Source organism: Physeter macrocephalus, chromosome 21 (assembly GCF_002837175.3).
Source record: "Physeter macrocephalus isolate SW-GA chromosome 21, ASM283717v5, whole genome shotgun sequence".
In the NCBI taxonomy this organism is placed as follows: Eukaryota; Metazoa; Chordata; class Mammalia; order Artiodactyla; family Physeteridae; genus Physeter; species Physeter macrocephalus.
The window spans coordinates 32,713,373-32,730,698 of NC_041234.1; the positions used below are offsets into that span (position 1 = coordinate 32,713,373).

Below are 17,326 nucleotides of genomic sequence, written 5' to 3' on the forward strand. Positions count from 1 at the left end.
CTCTCAGTCAAAACGGGCTCCAAAAGTTGTATGCCTAAATGCCTTTCCCACATCTTAAACAGTTAAAAACTCCTAATAAATTTCCCCACTAAATAATTATAAAAGGTCATGCTTTACTTTGCAGTACTACTTTTGTGAGCTCCCATGGAAATCAGTTATGATAAAGAATGGAAGTTCTTTGAGGGCAGAGAATTTTGTCTATTTATCTCCACTCCCAGCATATATTTCATCAGCTCTAAACTGCCATCAATTGTAAGATGCATTTCAGAGAAGCAAAACTGTGGAAAACAAAGGTGCATTCTATAATCAATGAAAGATAGTGACAAAGTAAACTGCACATAATGAGTGCTTAACAGATGCTTCCTGAATTGAATTGTTTTTAAAAAGCTTCTTTGGGAAAGTATTTGAGGCCTAAGCAACTAGCTTACAGATAAATCTGTAGGGGGCAGAGGACTATAATTTAAGGATTGCCTGTATTTCTAATAGCCAATTTGAAAAGAATGGACGCTCTCCAGAAAGTGGTGTGTTTCTATGTAGGTGTATGTCTGTTTCTCTTCTCTCCTCCTTACCTCATCAATTAGTTTCCTGGCATTTGCGATAGTATAATCACCAGCAAATAATACCACTAAGCATGACTCATCACTGTTCTTCTGTCTCTGACCCCGGGACACTGGAACGATACTTCTACTGGCTTCTGTGGAAAGGCGGACAGCTTTGAGCTCTTCGGTAGTAGGTAGAGGAACATGGTCCTGAATGACAGCATCTTCTGGAAGAAGGCTCCAATTGAGTTCTCCTGACACAGGTGTAAAGTCATGAATGTTACTCCAGGTATTATTGAAGATACTGAGCCCTGCATCTTTGAACTGGAAAGCTAATTCAGGGTAGTACCATTGAAAACAGCCAAACTTGATATTCGTGGAAGACTCAATAATGGGCTGAGTGGCACAGCACAAAAAGACTTCCAGCTTTCTACAATCCCGCACACGAAACTGCTGGCAGGCTAATGCACACTTGCAATCTCTGCAATTCCGGAAAAACACACTGCCTTTCACCGGTCCCAGAAAAATGACACAGTTAGTACAGTCATCAATAGTAACTGTAGCAGAGTGATCGAAAATATAGATGTTACAGTTCTCACAGTCTTGAATGAGAAACTGTTGTCCTGCCACTTTCCCAGGTAAGCGACCTACTGTTTCATCCTTCAGTCCACTGAACATGTAGTCTTTCGGATCAACCTGCAGGAACAAAACACAGACCTTGAGTATTACTGACATTATTCAGCAAACATTAATTGTCTATTGGGAGTCAGGAACGATTTTTATTGCTAAAATAATATGCTCCAACTCTTACTGACTTTGCGACATAATAAGAAAATGAGCAGGACAAAAAACTTTTTAAAATAAATACATAAAAGGCATGGGGGGAAGAGAGGGAGAGGAAACTGTTATAGATAAAGAAAGACTCAGGACATACCAACCAAATGATGTGTGGACATTGTTGGATCCTGTTTTAACATATCAACTGTAAAAGTACTTTTTGGAAACAATTGGGGACATTCTCACACATACACACAGCATACCGGATGATATTAAGGAATATTTCAGCTTTGAGCCTTTTCATTTTCTGATGCTTCACTTTTAAAAAACTTCTGAGTCTTTAAAACTTCTGAACTTGGAAATACACCAAGATTGTAATATGTTTCTCTATCGTTCCATAAATTGATGCCTGGGTCTTAGTTTCTAAACCCTGACTGATTTCTGCAATATGCTACAGAAAATGGAACCACCTGAAGGCTCAAGAATCACTATATGTCAGAATTTGCATCTACAAATTTGATTCAAACATTTACTGAGCTACTCCTACAATGTAATTTTTTCAAATTTCACCATTTCCATCTTTAGGCATTTTAAACTAAAGCTCACAGAATCTTTTAAACAGTGTGCCTGGAATCTGTCACGTTATTTTTTAAATTTTAGCTGACCTCTCAAAATATAGTCATTAAAAGACCATTTTGGGGCTTCTCTGGTGGCACAGTGGTTGAGAGTCTGCCTGCCAATGCAGGGAACGCGGGTTCGTGTCCCGGTCCGGGAAGATCCCACATGCCGCGGAGCGGCTAGGCCCATGAGCCATGGCTGCTGAGCCTGCGCGTCTGGAGCCTGTGCTCCGCAACGGGAGAGGCCACAAGAGTGAGAGGCCCGCGTACCGCAAAAAAAAAAAAAAAAAAAAAAAAAAAAAGACCATTTTGATTTTTCTAAATTACTTTTAAATCTACTTGCACTGTCTTAACCTCTTCGTGAATATTAAATTTCATACAAAACTATTCATGTACCAGAAACAGGCTCCCATAGGTACGGTACACAAAAACTTGATTATTTACAAAGGATAATTTAATCATCTTAATCGTTAGCAAACTAGCTTAAAGTGACTTATTCAGTATTACACAATAAATGTTGTACTCATCAGTTTTACACAATGTACTAGAAAAGTAGTATTGGTCTGTAGCATGAGGCAATAAAAGACAGTGCAGTCATCAATAGTAACTGTAGCAGAGTGATCAAAAATATAGATGTTACAGTTTTCTAGTCTCAATTTTGTCACCTATGAGCAACATGAATGAAAAAGGCACTTTAACTTTCTAGATCTTCATTCAACCATTCAGCCATCTGAACACCCAATAGGAGCCAGACATTGTTTTAAGCACCAAAATGAATATGACCAACTCTTTCCATAAAAGAAGTGAACACTAACCTAAACAAATGATTTTAAAACAACCTGGCTGTGTAATGAGAGATGCTCAGAATATTCTGGAAATACAGAGGAGGGACACCAGGTGCAGGGGAGGTAGGGGTGTAAGACTTTCTGTGCAAAGTGAGAATGAATAAGCTGAAGTTCACCAGGTAAAAGGGGTAGGAGTAAGGATCCTCCCTTCCCATATCAGGCAAAAGTGAAAGAATGAAACAAAATAAAACTCTTCAGGGAGTGTGAGGAAAAGTGAACATGGTTTGGCGTTACCAGTGATACTGCAATGGGAGCAAATGAAGCTGGAGAGGTAGACAGGGGCCATATTATGAAGCTTGGAAGTTCTCCGTGGACAAAGGGGTACCACAGAATGATTTAAATAAGCAAAATTTACATTTTAGGAAGATTATTCTGGTAAGAATAAGGACAAGTGGCGTGTGGATCCGAGAGGCAGTTGCAGTCATCCAGAAAGGGCTGGAACTAGAGCAGTGGTTAGCAGGGAAGAGGAAGATGGAATGAATTTGAGAAATACTGAGGAAGGAGAATCAGCCGGTTTAGTAATTCAATGGCTGTAGGAGGTAAGGCAGAAGGATGGGCCAAAAATGATGCCTAGTTCTCTAGTCCAGTATTTTTCAACCTTTTTGACTACAATTCACATTAGTACATTCTCCAGCACAGCCCAGTACACGTATTTATGAGTATTTGTACATATACACATACCAATGAAAGAAAAGTTTCACAAAATAATACTTACCCTTATTTTGTGTTAAACCCCAAATGTTTTCTATTATCCCACCCACAGGTTTGAAGAAACACTGCTCTGGTTTATGTGATTGGATGTTGGTAGTGCCACACACCAATTAAAAAAAAAAGAAAAGAAAAAGAAAATATAAGAGGCAGCACAGGTTTAATGTGGGAAGAGGTGTTCAAGATATTCCATTTCTAGGATTTTACAGGTGACACACATATATAAAGATAGTGTTCCAGTTTGGTCTCTATCAAGATACTGAACTAGCATAGTTGCTGGCTCCCAATTATCCAAGATCAATCTCAAATGCACCAAGTAGGAAAAACAGCAAGAAAAGGGGAAACTATGAGACACCCCTGTGGTGGGTGTGGGAACAGAAAACAGAAAAGGAAACTCAGATTTCTTCTCTTGCTTCTCCCCTTCCCAAATCTTGAGACAACAATGCTTCCCCTACACCTGCTAGGACTCAGACCTCTGGTCCAGATTTCCCTGGGAGCAAATTCAGGGCAGGGCAGAAACCCTGTGCTGGCAAAGAGCTGAGAAAAATGGGTGGGGATTAACTTTGACAGTGGTTCAGGACCTCTCCAAATCCTCAGAACTGGCAAATTAAAATCTAAGGAGTGTCTTCTAATGCTGCTTCTCAAGTATTGATTGGTCAAGTGAACCAAAAAAAAAAAAAAATCAACAAGGATCTAGGCGATCCAAACCACACAATGAATAAGTTTGAGTTCTGCACCCAACTAGTAGAGTATACTCACATTTTTTCTCAAGCACACATTGAAGGATTTTTTTAAAAAATCATGTACTAGTACTAGATCATAAAGAAAGCCTCAACAAATTTTAAATAATAGATAATTTACAGGCTATTATATGCGACCAAGATGCAATTAAATTAGAAGTTAATAACAAAAGATACTTTAAAAAATCTTTGCCTATTTGAAAATTTATAAAACACACTGCTAAATAACTCAAGGATTAAAGAAATCATAATCAAAACCTAAAAATACTTAGGATTAAATGTTAAAACACCAGCTATGGAAGGCAGCAAAAATGGTGCTTAAATAGCTACAATAAAAACTCTCAAATTAATGAGTTAAATGTCCATCTTAAGAAATTAGACAATAGTAGAATAAACCTACTTTCTGTAGTAGAAGGAAAAAAGATAAAAATAATTGGAGAGATTAATGATTTAGAAATCAAATATACAATAGAAAACATCAGCAAAGCCCCAAATAGGTTTTTTTGGGGGGGAAAAAACTAAAAATTGGGAATTCCCTGGTGGTCCAGTGGTTAGGGCTCCATGCTTCCACTGCAGGGGGCATGGGTTCGATCCCTGGTTGGGGAACTAAGATCCCGCTAGCTGTGCAGCATGGCCAAAACAAAAAAACCCAAACAAACAAAAAAACAAAACCAAAAATTAGGCAAACTTCTGGCATGAATGATCAAGAGAATAAGAACAAAAACGGTATGAATGAAAGGGGTGTATAATTATAAATAAAGTAGAAGTTAAAAAGAGAATAACAACAACTATATACCAACAATTTAAAAAACATTTTGTCCATGAAATGAATGCATCTCTTAAAAAATAACTTACCACAGCGAATTTGAGAAGAAGTTAAAAGCTTAAATAAAAAGGTATTACTACTAAAGAAATAGAAGCAGTGGCTAAAGTGTTCCCACAAAGAAAACACCAGGCCCTGATGGTTTTATAAGCAGATTCTAGTTTTATTCATCCCAGTTTTATGCAAACCTTTAAAGACAATAGAAAAAGAAGCAACAGTCCTAATTCATGCTACTAGTCTGTCCAGCAAGAAATAAGAAAAACAAAGACATAACAAAAGAAAATTTTAGGTCCATTTCACTCATGCCTATAGATGTTTTTAAAAAATTGTCAATTAAATCAATCCTATAAGAAGAGAAAGCACCACAGCCAAGTTGGATTTGTCTCAGGTTGTGTAAAAATGGTTCATTATTAGAAAACCTTTCAATGTAAGTCAGTACTATGTGATATCAACTCACATTTTAGTCCTAACTCCTATCACCCTCCTATGGGAACTTTATTCTTCAGTAGATCTGATGCACTTGCTGTAACTTGTCTATGCCCTCTGATTCTCCTTTGCCCAGAAGGCTCTCTCCTAGTTCTTCTACTTGCCCACCTGTCACACTTTTCCTGTGACGCTTTCCAGCTCCCTCAACCAGAAGCCTGCTCTCCTGTTTCTGAGTACCTAATTACATTAAATACCAATCTACATCCCCTTATGTATCTAAAACTTTGGGCTTGAATCCTGTAACCAATCTGTTTTGAATACACCTCCTCCAATAATATTACCTCTTTACCCTTCTTTATTTTTCTCCAAAGCACTTAGCTTTTTTTTTTTTTTTTGCGGTACACGGGCCTCTCACTGTTGTGGCCTCTCCCGTTGTGGAGCACATGCTCCAGACGCACAGGCTCAGTGGCCATGGCTCACAGGCCTAGCCACTCCGCAGCATGTGGGATCTTCCCAGACCGGGGCACGAACCTGTGTCCCCTGCATCGGCAGGTGGACACTCAACCACTGCGCCACCAGGGAAGTCCTTAGCTTCTTTTTAACACACTATATATGAACTGTATTTATTGTCAGTCTCCCCACTGCCCTCCATTAGAACATAAACTACATGAGTGAAGGGATTATCTGTTTTATTCACCTGTTTTCCCCAGCACTTAGAACAGTGCCTGACACCACGGAGGCCCTGCACACATACTTATTGAATCCATTTTAACTACTTAATCTTCATTACCTCAGAGTATAACCAGAAGTAGGTGATCTCCAGGTATCTCTTGAATAAACAAATATGAAGGGTAACTGAGATTGATGATTATACACTTCTCCACACCCCATCTCTCTACTTCATCCCCAAAGAAGACAGACTCTGAAATGTATTTTTAGGGATATTCACTTAAGTCACTGTTCAAGTTGGCCAACTTCTGAGTAGGAAGATAATTATACACAAAGCCAGGCAGAGGCACTCCTTTTAATGTCAGTCCTGGGTCTCTCCATTTTACATACTCTTCTGTCCCTACCTGCAGTAAAAGGAGGCTGAGGCTGCCTTCCACTTGGTAGAGCCAGTGGAAGGGGATGGGAATGTGGTCATGGAGTAGGCTAATGGTATCTTGATCTAGTCAGGAACATGCAAGAGTGGTTTAAGTTGGTTCCGCTTTAGGCCTTAAGGAGGATAAAAAACGTTCTCTGGTCTTCTTCAGCTTGTCTTCTCAGCACCAGTCTACCTCCCACAGTGGGAGTGAGATGATCTAGAGTGCCACCAAGAGGTTTTTTTGAAAAGGAGTCCAGGAGTTGGCCTGTCTCTACCAAGGCCTCAAACTCAATGAGCAAGGGGAATCTTCAAGCTTCAGTTTATGGTTTCTCTCACTGTACCAGAAACTCCTTAAAACTTTTATGTAAAATTTTGTGTGTATTTTCCTGGAGAATTGATTTGGGCTTCAAGATTCTGGCCAAATTATCTTTGCCTAAGACACAGACAGCAAGCTCAAAAGTTTGCAAGCATATTTATCTCAGAATTAAATAGGAAACAAACCACTGTTTGGATAAAGATAAAAAATAAAAGTTAATACTTCTTACTTAAAGGAATTCAGCTAATTTTTTTTGGCATGGGAAATGATATATATTATAAATGTACAGTATTAAACAGAAATTTCAACTATATTAATTATAATATATTATAATTAGTACTATATTAGTAGTTGTAGTTGAGACTTGTTGCAAATGCAGAAAGAAAATCTATTCTTAACTTTAAAATTACTGAGCTGCTGTCTTAGTCTGCTTGGGCTGTGTTATGGACTGAATGTTTGTGTCCTCTCAAAATTCATATGTTGAAGCTCTAACCCCCCAATGTGATGGTATTTGGAGGTGGGGACTTTTGGAGGTAATTAGATTTAGATGAGGTCGTGAGGGAGGGGCCCTCACGATGGGATTAGTGTCCTCATAAGAAGAGATCTCTCTCTCTCTCCATGCAGGCAGGCACCGAGGAAAGGCCACGTGAGCACATAGCAAGAAGGTGGCTGACTACAAGCAGGAAGCAGGCTTTCACCAGTAAGAACTGCAGAACTCTTGGCACACTGCAGGTCCGTCCAAATCCCTGCACTAACAGACTTGACCAAACTCTAGCATGGCTTCTACTAGCACAAGGCTTTGTCCCTAGAATGACCCCAGGTCCCCATTAAAATGCCTGCCTGAGGAAGCTCAACTCCGCAGGAAATTTTACTATTTGTTCTAGCCAACATCTGATGATAGGCCACTGACCTCCCTTTCTTAAAGCATTTACTAAAAAGGGCTTACAACTGTGACTGTATCTCTTACTAATGAGAAGTGTCCTTCTCAAGGACCTGAGATCCATTCCTATGAAATGTAATTATTAGGAAGGATAGGGCCTCTGTTTACCAGTCTCTGTGGGAGGATAAGATCCTAACTTCTAAAACTGCCAGCTAACACGGCTGGCCTAGTCTTATTTACATGGACCAACTTTGTAATTTTTCACTTCTCTGACTCTACTGAGTCCCTGCTCTCCCCGCTCCCTCATTCTTCCTTAAATGGCTTAAGTCACCTCTGCACAAATCGGAATGGAGCTCAGCTCCTTCTCCCGTCAGTAGTTACTGAACAAAATCTGTTTTCACTGCCTTAACTAATGTCCAGCTCTATTTATCTCTGACACCAGACACTGGATCTGTTGGTACCTTGATCTTGGACTTCCCAGCCTCCAGAACTGTGAGAAATAAATTTCTGTTGTTTAAGCCACCCAGTCTATGGTATCTTGTTACAATGGCCTGAGCAGACCAAGACTGGCTGCCATAACAAAATAATACAGACTGGGTAGCTTAAACAACAGAAATTTATTTCTCACAGTTCTAGATGCTGGGAAGTACAAAATCAAGGTGCCATTGTGGTTGGCTTCTGGTGAGACCTCTCTTCTTGTCCTGCAGATGGTTGCCTTCTTGAATTATCCTCACATGGTCTTTCCTGGGTGGGTGCATGGCAAGCTTTCTGATGCCTCTTCATATAAGGACACTAATCCTATCAGATCAAGGCCCCATCATCATGACCTCATTTAATCTTAATTACTTCCTTACAGGCCCCATCTCCAAACAGAACCACACTAGGAGTTAGGGTTTCAACATATCAATTTGGAGATGGCTGGGGATGGTGGTGGTGGGGAACCACAAACATTCAGTCCATAACTGCTGCCAATGCTGAGGAGTTAAATGTGATTTACTACTCTACATATTTTATCTAGACACCTCAGTTCTCGTAGTTCACTGGGTGAAATTAATCCTATAGCTAAAGAGTTCTATAGTATAAAATTATTTGGACTATCATTATGATCTACAAAGGAGAAACTTAGGATTTACGTTGCTGTACTTACTTTCTCGACAATTCCTGAGAGCTCTTCAAAACAAAAAGTGATAATAAAAAACTTGAAGCTTAGTACCATAATAATTTTGCAAAAGTTACTAGTTCTCAAAGTGCCCAAAATCACAAACACGAAAGGTAAAGTTTTCAAACTACTTTTTCACAAGAATCACTTATGAGGTGAGCTTAGTTTAGGTCATATTTCTGACTACAATTCTTGAAAGGTAGTGGATATACTCTCAAAAATCAAAGAAACATTTCAGGAGTTGGAATTCACCTGATATAGCTAATAAACTAAGGTAAGTATTATTTTCCTAACAGAAAACAAAAGTGAACATCTTATTCTTTCACTGAGCAGTTATGCAAATTTTTCATTAAAATTCACCTCCACAGTTAAACTTCCATAGTGATAATCTGAGATGAAATAATGGCATTTGTTAGTTTTAATGGAACTCTGGCCTGGGTAGAAGTTCAAAATAAGACTCAGGAGTATAAGGAGTACTATATAGGCACCAGGCACCATTCTAAGTGCTTCATAATCATTCATTCAATCCTCATAAAAACCCCTATGAGGGTTGTATACTATAATTATCTCTATTTTACAGATGAGAAAATTGAGGCACCCAGAGGCTAAATAACTTACCCAAGGTCACACAGTAAATGCTTGAGCTGAGTCTCAGACCTAGGCAGTCTGGCTCCTAAGTACATTCTCTTGGCTGCTTCTTCGTATTCAACCATATTCAAACAGAAACCAATGTTTACTAGGTGAATAAATCAATGAAACAGAATTCAAAAACAGACTTATGTATATATTGACAAAGGTGCAAAGGCAATTCAATAGAGAAAGGATAATCTTTTCAACAAATGGTGCTGGAACAATTAGACATCTATATGTAAAAAAATAAAATAAAGAATCTCCCATACCTTGTATCATATTTAACAATTAACTCAAAATGGATCATAGAACCTAAATATAAAACCAAAAACTCTAAAACTTCTAGAAGATAACAGAGGAGAAAACGTTTGTAATCTTGGTTAGGCAAAGATTTCCTAGATGTGAACCCAAAAACATGATCCATAAAAGAAAAAACTGAAAATTGGACTTTTATCTAAATTTTGAAAACTTTTGTTCTTCAAAAGACACTGTTAAGGCACTTCCCTGGCAGTCCAGTGGTTAAGACTCCGAGTTTCCACTGCAGGGGGTGTGGGTTCGATCCCTGGTTGGGGAACTAAGATCCCGCATGCTGCGTAGCAAAAAAACAATAAATAAATTGTGAATCTTTAAAAAAAAAGACACTATTAAGAGAAGACAAGTCATTATTTGGGAAAAAAATATTTGCAAGACACACATGACAAGGGACTTGTATCCAGGATATATAAAAAACTCTCAATAATAAGAAAACAAATAACCCAGTAAAAAAAATGGGCAAAAGGTTTTAATAAACACTTCACCAAAGAAAATATACAGATGGCAAATAAGTACATGGAAAAATGCTCCACAAATAATTAATCATTAGGGAAATGCAAATTAAGCCACAATGAAATACCACTACACTCCTATTAGAATGGCTAAAAATTTTTTAAAAACTGACCATACCAAGTGCTGGTGAGGATACAGAGAAACTGGATTTCTCATACATTACTGGCGGGAATGCAAAATAGAACAGCTGCTTTGGAAAAGGGTTTGGTAATTTCTTATAAAGTTTAATACACAATTTCCATATGACTCAGAAATCCTACTCCTAGGTATTCACTCAAGTGAAATGAAAGCTTATGTTTATTCAAAAACCTGTATGCAAATGTTTATGGTAGTTTTATTCATAATTACCAGAATTTGTAAACAACCTAAATGTCCTTCAACTGGTGAATGGATAAACAAATGTAGTAAATCCATAAAATGGACTACTACTCAGCAATAAAAAGGAACTCCTGATACATGCAACAACATGGATGAATCTTAAATGTGTCATGCTAAGTGAAAGAAGCCAGACTCAAAAGGTTACCTCTTACATGATTCCATTTATAGGACATTCTCAAAAAGATAAAACTATAGGGATAAAAAACAGATCAAAGGCTGGAGGCAGAGTTGACTACAAAGGAGCATGAGGAAATTTGGGGGGGATGATGGTACTGTTCTATATCTTGATTATGGTGATAGTTACATGACTGTATTTGTCTGTCAAAACTCATAGAAATGTACACTTTAAAAGGGCAAATTTTACATTATGTAAATTACACTTCAATTAAAATAAACAAATTATTTAAAACTTAAACATTGTTAAGTCAGTTTCAAGGCAACATAGCTATGTAGCTGAAAGGTAATTTCATGAGTGAAAATAACAAATACCAGTACCTTGATCTTATATACATTGATGACAAGAGAAGGTGAAGTATTATATTTATATAACACACCATGTTGCTAAATATATAACCACAAAATAGAATTATGAAATTTTAGGATTAGAAAGGATTTTTCATATCTAATTGATTTTTAATCTAATTTTACATCCTATCACATTCTCTCTGTTCTTTCAGATTTGCCTGAATGCTTCTATCGATGCTTACCTCTTCTCTTAAGATGCTCAAAGAATTAAAGAACTGGAAGGGATCTTAGGAAATTGAGGGCTAGAAAAGCTAAATGACTTGACCAGTGAGATACAGTACAGGGCAGAATGCAAATTAAAACCCCAGTCCCATACACTTTCCACTCCATGTGCTTTTCCCCTTTTCCCACTTTATATGAGTGAAGAAATTGGAACCCCCATACACTGCTGGTGAAAATGTAAATGGTGCAGACACTTTGAAAAACAGTTTGGCAGATTCTCACAAAGTTAACCATAGAGTTACTATATGACCCAGGAATTCCACTCCTAAGTATATATCGAAGAGAAATTAAAACATATGTCTACACAAAAGCTTGTACACAAATATTCATAGCAGCTTTATTTGTAATGGTCAAAAAGTGGAAACAAGCCGAATGTCCATCGACTAATGAATGGATAAACAAAACGGACAGAAAAATAAATAAAATTTATTTATAAATAAAATGAAATAAAATATCTACTCTGTTAATGTCATTCAGCAATAAAAAGGAATAAACTACTGATATATGCTATAATATGGATGAATCTCAAAAACACGCTAAGTGAAAGTAACAAAAGACCACATATTGTATGATTCCATTGATAAATGTCCTAAATAAGCAAATCTATAGAGATAGAAAGTAAAAATGTAGTTTCTAGGGGCTAGGAGGAGTGAGGAGTAACTACTTAAGGATCTGGGTTTCTTTTGTGAGGGATAAAAATGTTCTAAAATTAGATCATAGTGATAGTAACATAACCCTGTGGACTTGCTGAAACTATTGAATTGTACACTTTAAATTAGTAAACTGTATGGCATATGACTTTATCTCAATAAAACTATTTTAAGATGAATAAACAAAGAACTAGTTACTTCCTTTAAGCAGCAATAACTTTATGTAAAGGATTTAAAACATGTCGACAAGTTTGACACTTCTCCCATCAAGAGGTCCCCTCCCCTTGGACGCAGGTGGACATCTGTGATTGCCTCAACCAACAAAATATAGCAGAAGTAATGCTACATCACTTAAGAGGCTAGTTAGAAAAAGCCATGCAGCTTCTGCCAGTCTCTCTTAGGACACTTACCCTGGGAACCCAGCCATCACGCTGTGGGGAAGCCCAGGCTACAGGAAGAGGCCTCTGGCCCTTAGCCCCAGCTGAGCTTCCAGCCAAAAGCCAGCATCAACTTGCCAGCCAGCTCTGTGATTAAGTCATTTTGAAAGCAGATCCTCCAACCCCCAGTCAAGCTGCTGCAGCTGATGCCAGATAAAGCAAAGAGCCAACCCGGCTAAGCCCTACACAAATTGCAGAGTTGTGAGCAAAATAAGTACTTGCCATTATTCTATGCCATTAAGTTTTGGGGTGGTTTGGTATACAACAATGGATAACTAGAATACCTCACGTACTTAAAAGGCTAAAAACAGCATCTAGCCCCCTACTCAATGCAGACACTTCTTTCTAGTAGGTCTCCATCCAGCCTCTGCCTGAATGTTTTGACCAACATGGAGATCAGTTCTTCACAAAGCCACCCTTTCCACTGAAGAACAACTTTGGGAATTATGATCTGCCTTATACTAAGACTGGTTCTGTCCTGCCCAATCTCTGGCCCAAGTTCTATCCTCAGAGGTGACCAGTACTGTCTAACCCTCTTTCTCAGGACAGGCCTTTAACCTTATTAACCAGTAGAGAAATTTTTACCAGGTTTGATTTTATAACTGAGGAACCTGAATGGACACAAGATGTGTTGTCCATACTCAAAATCACAATTTTCATACCTATGCCATCGTTTCTATTGTCTAGAAAGAGTATTGGTATGAATAACTAGAAAATGAAAGCTACTTTTCTGTACTACTCATCTTTCATTGATACTTAAATATTTCCTGTTTTAACTCAAAAAAGCCAGTCAGCTCTTCAAGGGCAGGGAAAATAATTCTTATAATTTTGAGTTTTCCTTGGTGTTTGAGAACATATATATTGAATAATTTGCCTAGCTATGGGAGGCAGCATACAGATAACAAGGATAAAAGCATTTCCTTCCAAATGATTTAAACACAGATCTTACAATCCAAAAATATTTCTCATCATGTCAGTGTAGTAACTGTACAATAAGCTTTTTTTTCCAAGTCAGCAATAGAAAATGAGCTTCTTACGCTGTTGATTACAGTATACCAGTTGTCATGACAACAATGAGTCCCCAAACATTCTTTCTAATTGAGACAATTTCTTCTAGCTTCAGTCCCCTAAGACTGACCCAATGACACAAGTCAAAACCCAAAACCCAGAGGGTGCCTCTCAATAATGATACGCTGATTACACAACCTAAGGAAAAATCTAAACACCACTTTTCCAAGTTGCAAGGAAACTTTTCAGGCAATGCACTTTTCTTTTTTCTTTTTTTTTTGCACTTTCTTTTTACAGCTAAGTCTTACAAGTTGAATGGTAATTGTCTGATATAACTTTAAAATTGTTTATGTTATAGTCCATGATCACATTAGAGACCTAAACTTTTAATACAAACCATTCTGTTAATATACATCCAACGTATCTCATTTATGTTCTCTGGGCTGCATTTGCATCCCATTCCTTTTAAGGTACAATTAAAATCTTCTCGGAGCAAGCAAGACCATGCTAAACTCAGTAAAAGTATCACTGGACTAATACAGAACATTTGCACACTACCCATACTGACCTCATGAGAGGTAAGGAACCAGAAAAAAATCTTTAAAATCACATAAAATTGAGCAGGCTATCATAAATTAGAGGTACCTTAGAGTGAATTCTTAGTAATTTCAGAAGAAAAAGAAAAAAATTCCCAAAAGAAAAAGCAATGTTGGGAAATGTGGTATCTCCACTGTCTCAAAATGTAAGCTGGTAATTCTTTCTCTAATAGTCCAGGAGAATTTTTAAAGGGGTTGTTTTCAGACAGAAAATATAGTATTTTCCACTCTTACATTATAAAATGCTGCTATCAAGTATGGATAAAAGAGAATTAATAAACAGACCACGCAGCCCTGTGAAACAGGGGCAGAAAGATGGGGCTGAGAAGTCTGTAAAAAGCGTCCAATTTTAAAAATCTGACACTTGGAGAACCGAGTTTATGTGAATACATTCTGCTGGGGACTGGAAATCATGTGGGATGGTCTATGAAATCAAAACATTAGTAAGACATTTACTATAAAGTAGTCATGGATACAGATATGTTTATTAAGCAAGGAGTTAACTGTTCATAACACTCATTTAAAAGTCCTTCTTTTCGTTTGGATGAGAAAAATAATTGATGGATCTATCAAAGTATTTTACTAAACACAAATGGAGAACTATGTAGAAAGAGGAAGCGTTATGAAATTTATGACTAAGTGCGCTTTGTGTAAGACTAGTGGACGTGTTCAAAGCTTTTTCGTTTCTGGCTATATAGAAAAGTAAAAATAAGGGCATTTTCATTCATGAAAGCAACAGTTAAATATTGCCTGGCTTATGCTGGTTATTTTCACCTTACGGTCTTAACACACATTCCAAGGCTGATTCCATTTTCATTATTCCTTTCGGGTAAGTGGAAGAGGAGGTCATACAAAGCTGTATGTCAAACGGTCCACTTCGTCATTGAGAAAATTCAGCAGTGGAATATATCAGGAGGCACCAAAGAGATTTACTGGCTAGGGCAGACAAAAGAGAAAACAACCACAGAAAGAACACAAGCCGCGGAAGAGATGAGATCAGTCCCATGTGTAACTCGAGGACTGGACAAAACCCCGCTTGGCGCTGCGAGTGAAACGAGATGTGAGTTTTGGGGCATTCCGGGTTCTCCTTCCTTCCCTGGAGTCCATCCTTGGACCGGAGGGCAGGGTGCACACAGAGGAGGGAAAGCCCGAAGGGTCCATCTGCCTGGACAATGAGCTCTAGGGCCCCTTCCAGAGCTGCACCGCCCTGCGTGGAGCCCTCTCTGACGCTGAATTTCACGGCTCCCGCAAAAGTCATTCACTCCGACTTCAACTACTCGCGGGAGAGAGCGAGCGCGCAAGAGCGGCAGCTGCTGGGTCCGCCCCCTCAGCGCTGCCCGGCCGCTGGGGACCCTTGCCGAGCGGCTCGGGAAGGCTGAGACCAGCCGCTACGGGACGTTGGTTACCTTCTCGCGCTGGTCCCAGCTGTACTGCTTCGGCCGCTCCTCCTCGCCCTCCGGCTGCGACTCCTTCTCAGCCTTCCGCCTCTTGGAGAAGAAGCAGCCCATGGTCCCGGCCCGCGGGGTCCCACTAGCCGCTACTCCTCGCCGGCGCGCTGGCTCAGGCACCTCCTGGAGTTGTGGCGTGAACCCCGGGGGCCCGGGTCCCGCAGCTCTCCGGACACCGCCCCGCGGAACCGCCCAGCCGCCCTCAGCCTCGATACGCCGACCAGGCCCCGAACCCCTTCTCTTTTTCCTCTCAGTCGCCTTGACGACCCACCGCAGCCAATGACCGCTCAGCGCCCGGCGAGCCAATCCAAGTCCCGCGAGCAGCCCTGCGCGGCCTATAAAGAGAGGCCGACTTAAGCACACAGCCAATCCACGCCCGGCTCCTGCGCCAGCCCCCAGGGGCGGGCCCGGTCGGCCCAGATGCACTCACAGCCGACCCCGCCCCCAACCCTGCCCCGCCCCTCCTAGGACTCAGCGGGGTTGTCCCGCTGCCGGGAGTGTACCCTCGGCACCCCAGTCTTTTTGCCCTAGGTTCTCAGTTTCCAAGTTCTAGAGGCGGGAGGGCTCCGTAGTTGAACATTAGACTTCAGTTTTGTGGTGCAATTGGTGAGGGAACAGGAATTCCTGCTGACGCAGGAAGGGCCATGAAATTCGCATGCCTCACTCTTCGTTACCCATTCCCCGACCCCACGTCTGGCCAGTGTCACCTCCTCGGGAAATCTCCCCAAAGACCTTCCCGACCCTCCTTGCCCTCTCTTATGTGCTTTCTTAGAATTTCCACGAATGACTCTAAAATTGAACTAGAACTTAGAAAAATAATTATTTTTGTATCGTCTCCTTATTGGAACTGTGAATTTCTTGAGACAAAAAGCCCTGTATTTTTCTTTTATTTAATCCCCCAAGCCTTGCTCAACTCCACACTAGTTGCTCAATAAAACATTTGTCGAATGAATGCTTGCACACTAGTGAAGGAAACATTTACAACCTTTCCCTATTCTTTCCCAAAGAAAGTGACTAAAGTGGGGTGGAGGTGGTGGGGTGGGGGGAAGAGTAATGGTAAAGGGGTTCTCCTCATGGAGTTTATAGCCTGGTGGAGGACACAAGCGTTGCCATATAAGCTATCAGATCTGTTCTCAGCAAATGGTATAGGGTTTGTCTAAAGATATTTTTTTTAAAATATATACTAAATATTAGCATTTGCTATACTTGGGTTGAATGTTGCTACAATACACATGTATTGCTTGTGTAATAGAAAAGGTAAGTTGTTGGTTTAATTCTCTGAGCACAGTATTTTGGCATTTGGTCAGACATCAAATGCAGATTAGTTTAGGCTCAAATTTGGTTATCTTTCTGCTTTCCCACACTTATTCACATCTCATGTATGTCCTAAATGAGCCTCTGACTTAACTCGAGCATTAAGAATGTTCCCTTTTTCACTTCCTGCCTTTTATTGCACAATCAGGAAGAAAAGTGCATGTGCTCAAGTATTAGAAATTACTGTAAATTTAAGTTCCAGATCTTAGGCAACAGAGTCTTCACCCGGTGCATACTTTTTATTCCTCAGAGTGAGATGAAAAGTCTATGTGAGGATGTTTTGGATAAGACCCTTAGATGTTTTATATTCATAGAAGGTTAAAATTGTGATCCATTGCTGCGTAGTACAGTGGAGGAAACAGAGGTGCACAGCGGTGAA

General features: G+C 39.6%; 1 protein-coding gene across 3 annotated transcripts in view; it reads right to left on the minus strand.

The window, feature by feature from the left end:
• RP2 (RP2 activator of ARL3 GTPase) overlaps positions 1–16,016 on the minus strand; it is a 42,203-nt gene extending 26,187 nt beyond the window's left edge. The window contains exons 1-3 of one of the 3 annotated variants that reach the window (XM_055081876.1): positions 15,592–15,701; positions 9,533–9,650; positions 570–1,235 (exon numbers count right to left, since the gene is read on the minus strand). In XM_055081876.1, coding sequence (XP_054937851.1) covers positions 570–1,217 — 648 coding nt within the window. In that variant the 5' untranslated portion in view covers positions 1,218–1,235; positions 9,533–9,650; positions 15,592–15,701. Of the gene's footprint in view, positions 1–569; positions 1,236–9,532; positions 9,651–15,591 lie in introns of all 3 variants that reach the window. The other 2 variants (XM_007122789.3, XM_007122787.4) reach the window with 2 other exon arrangements.
• Between the last annotated feature and the right edge of the window lie 1,310 nt (positions 16,017–17,326).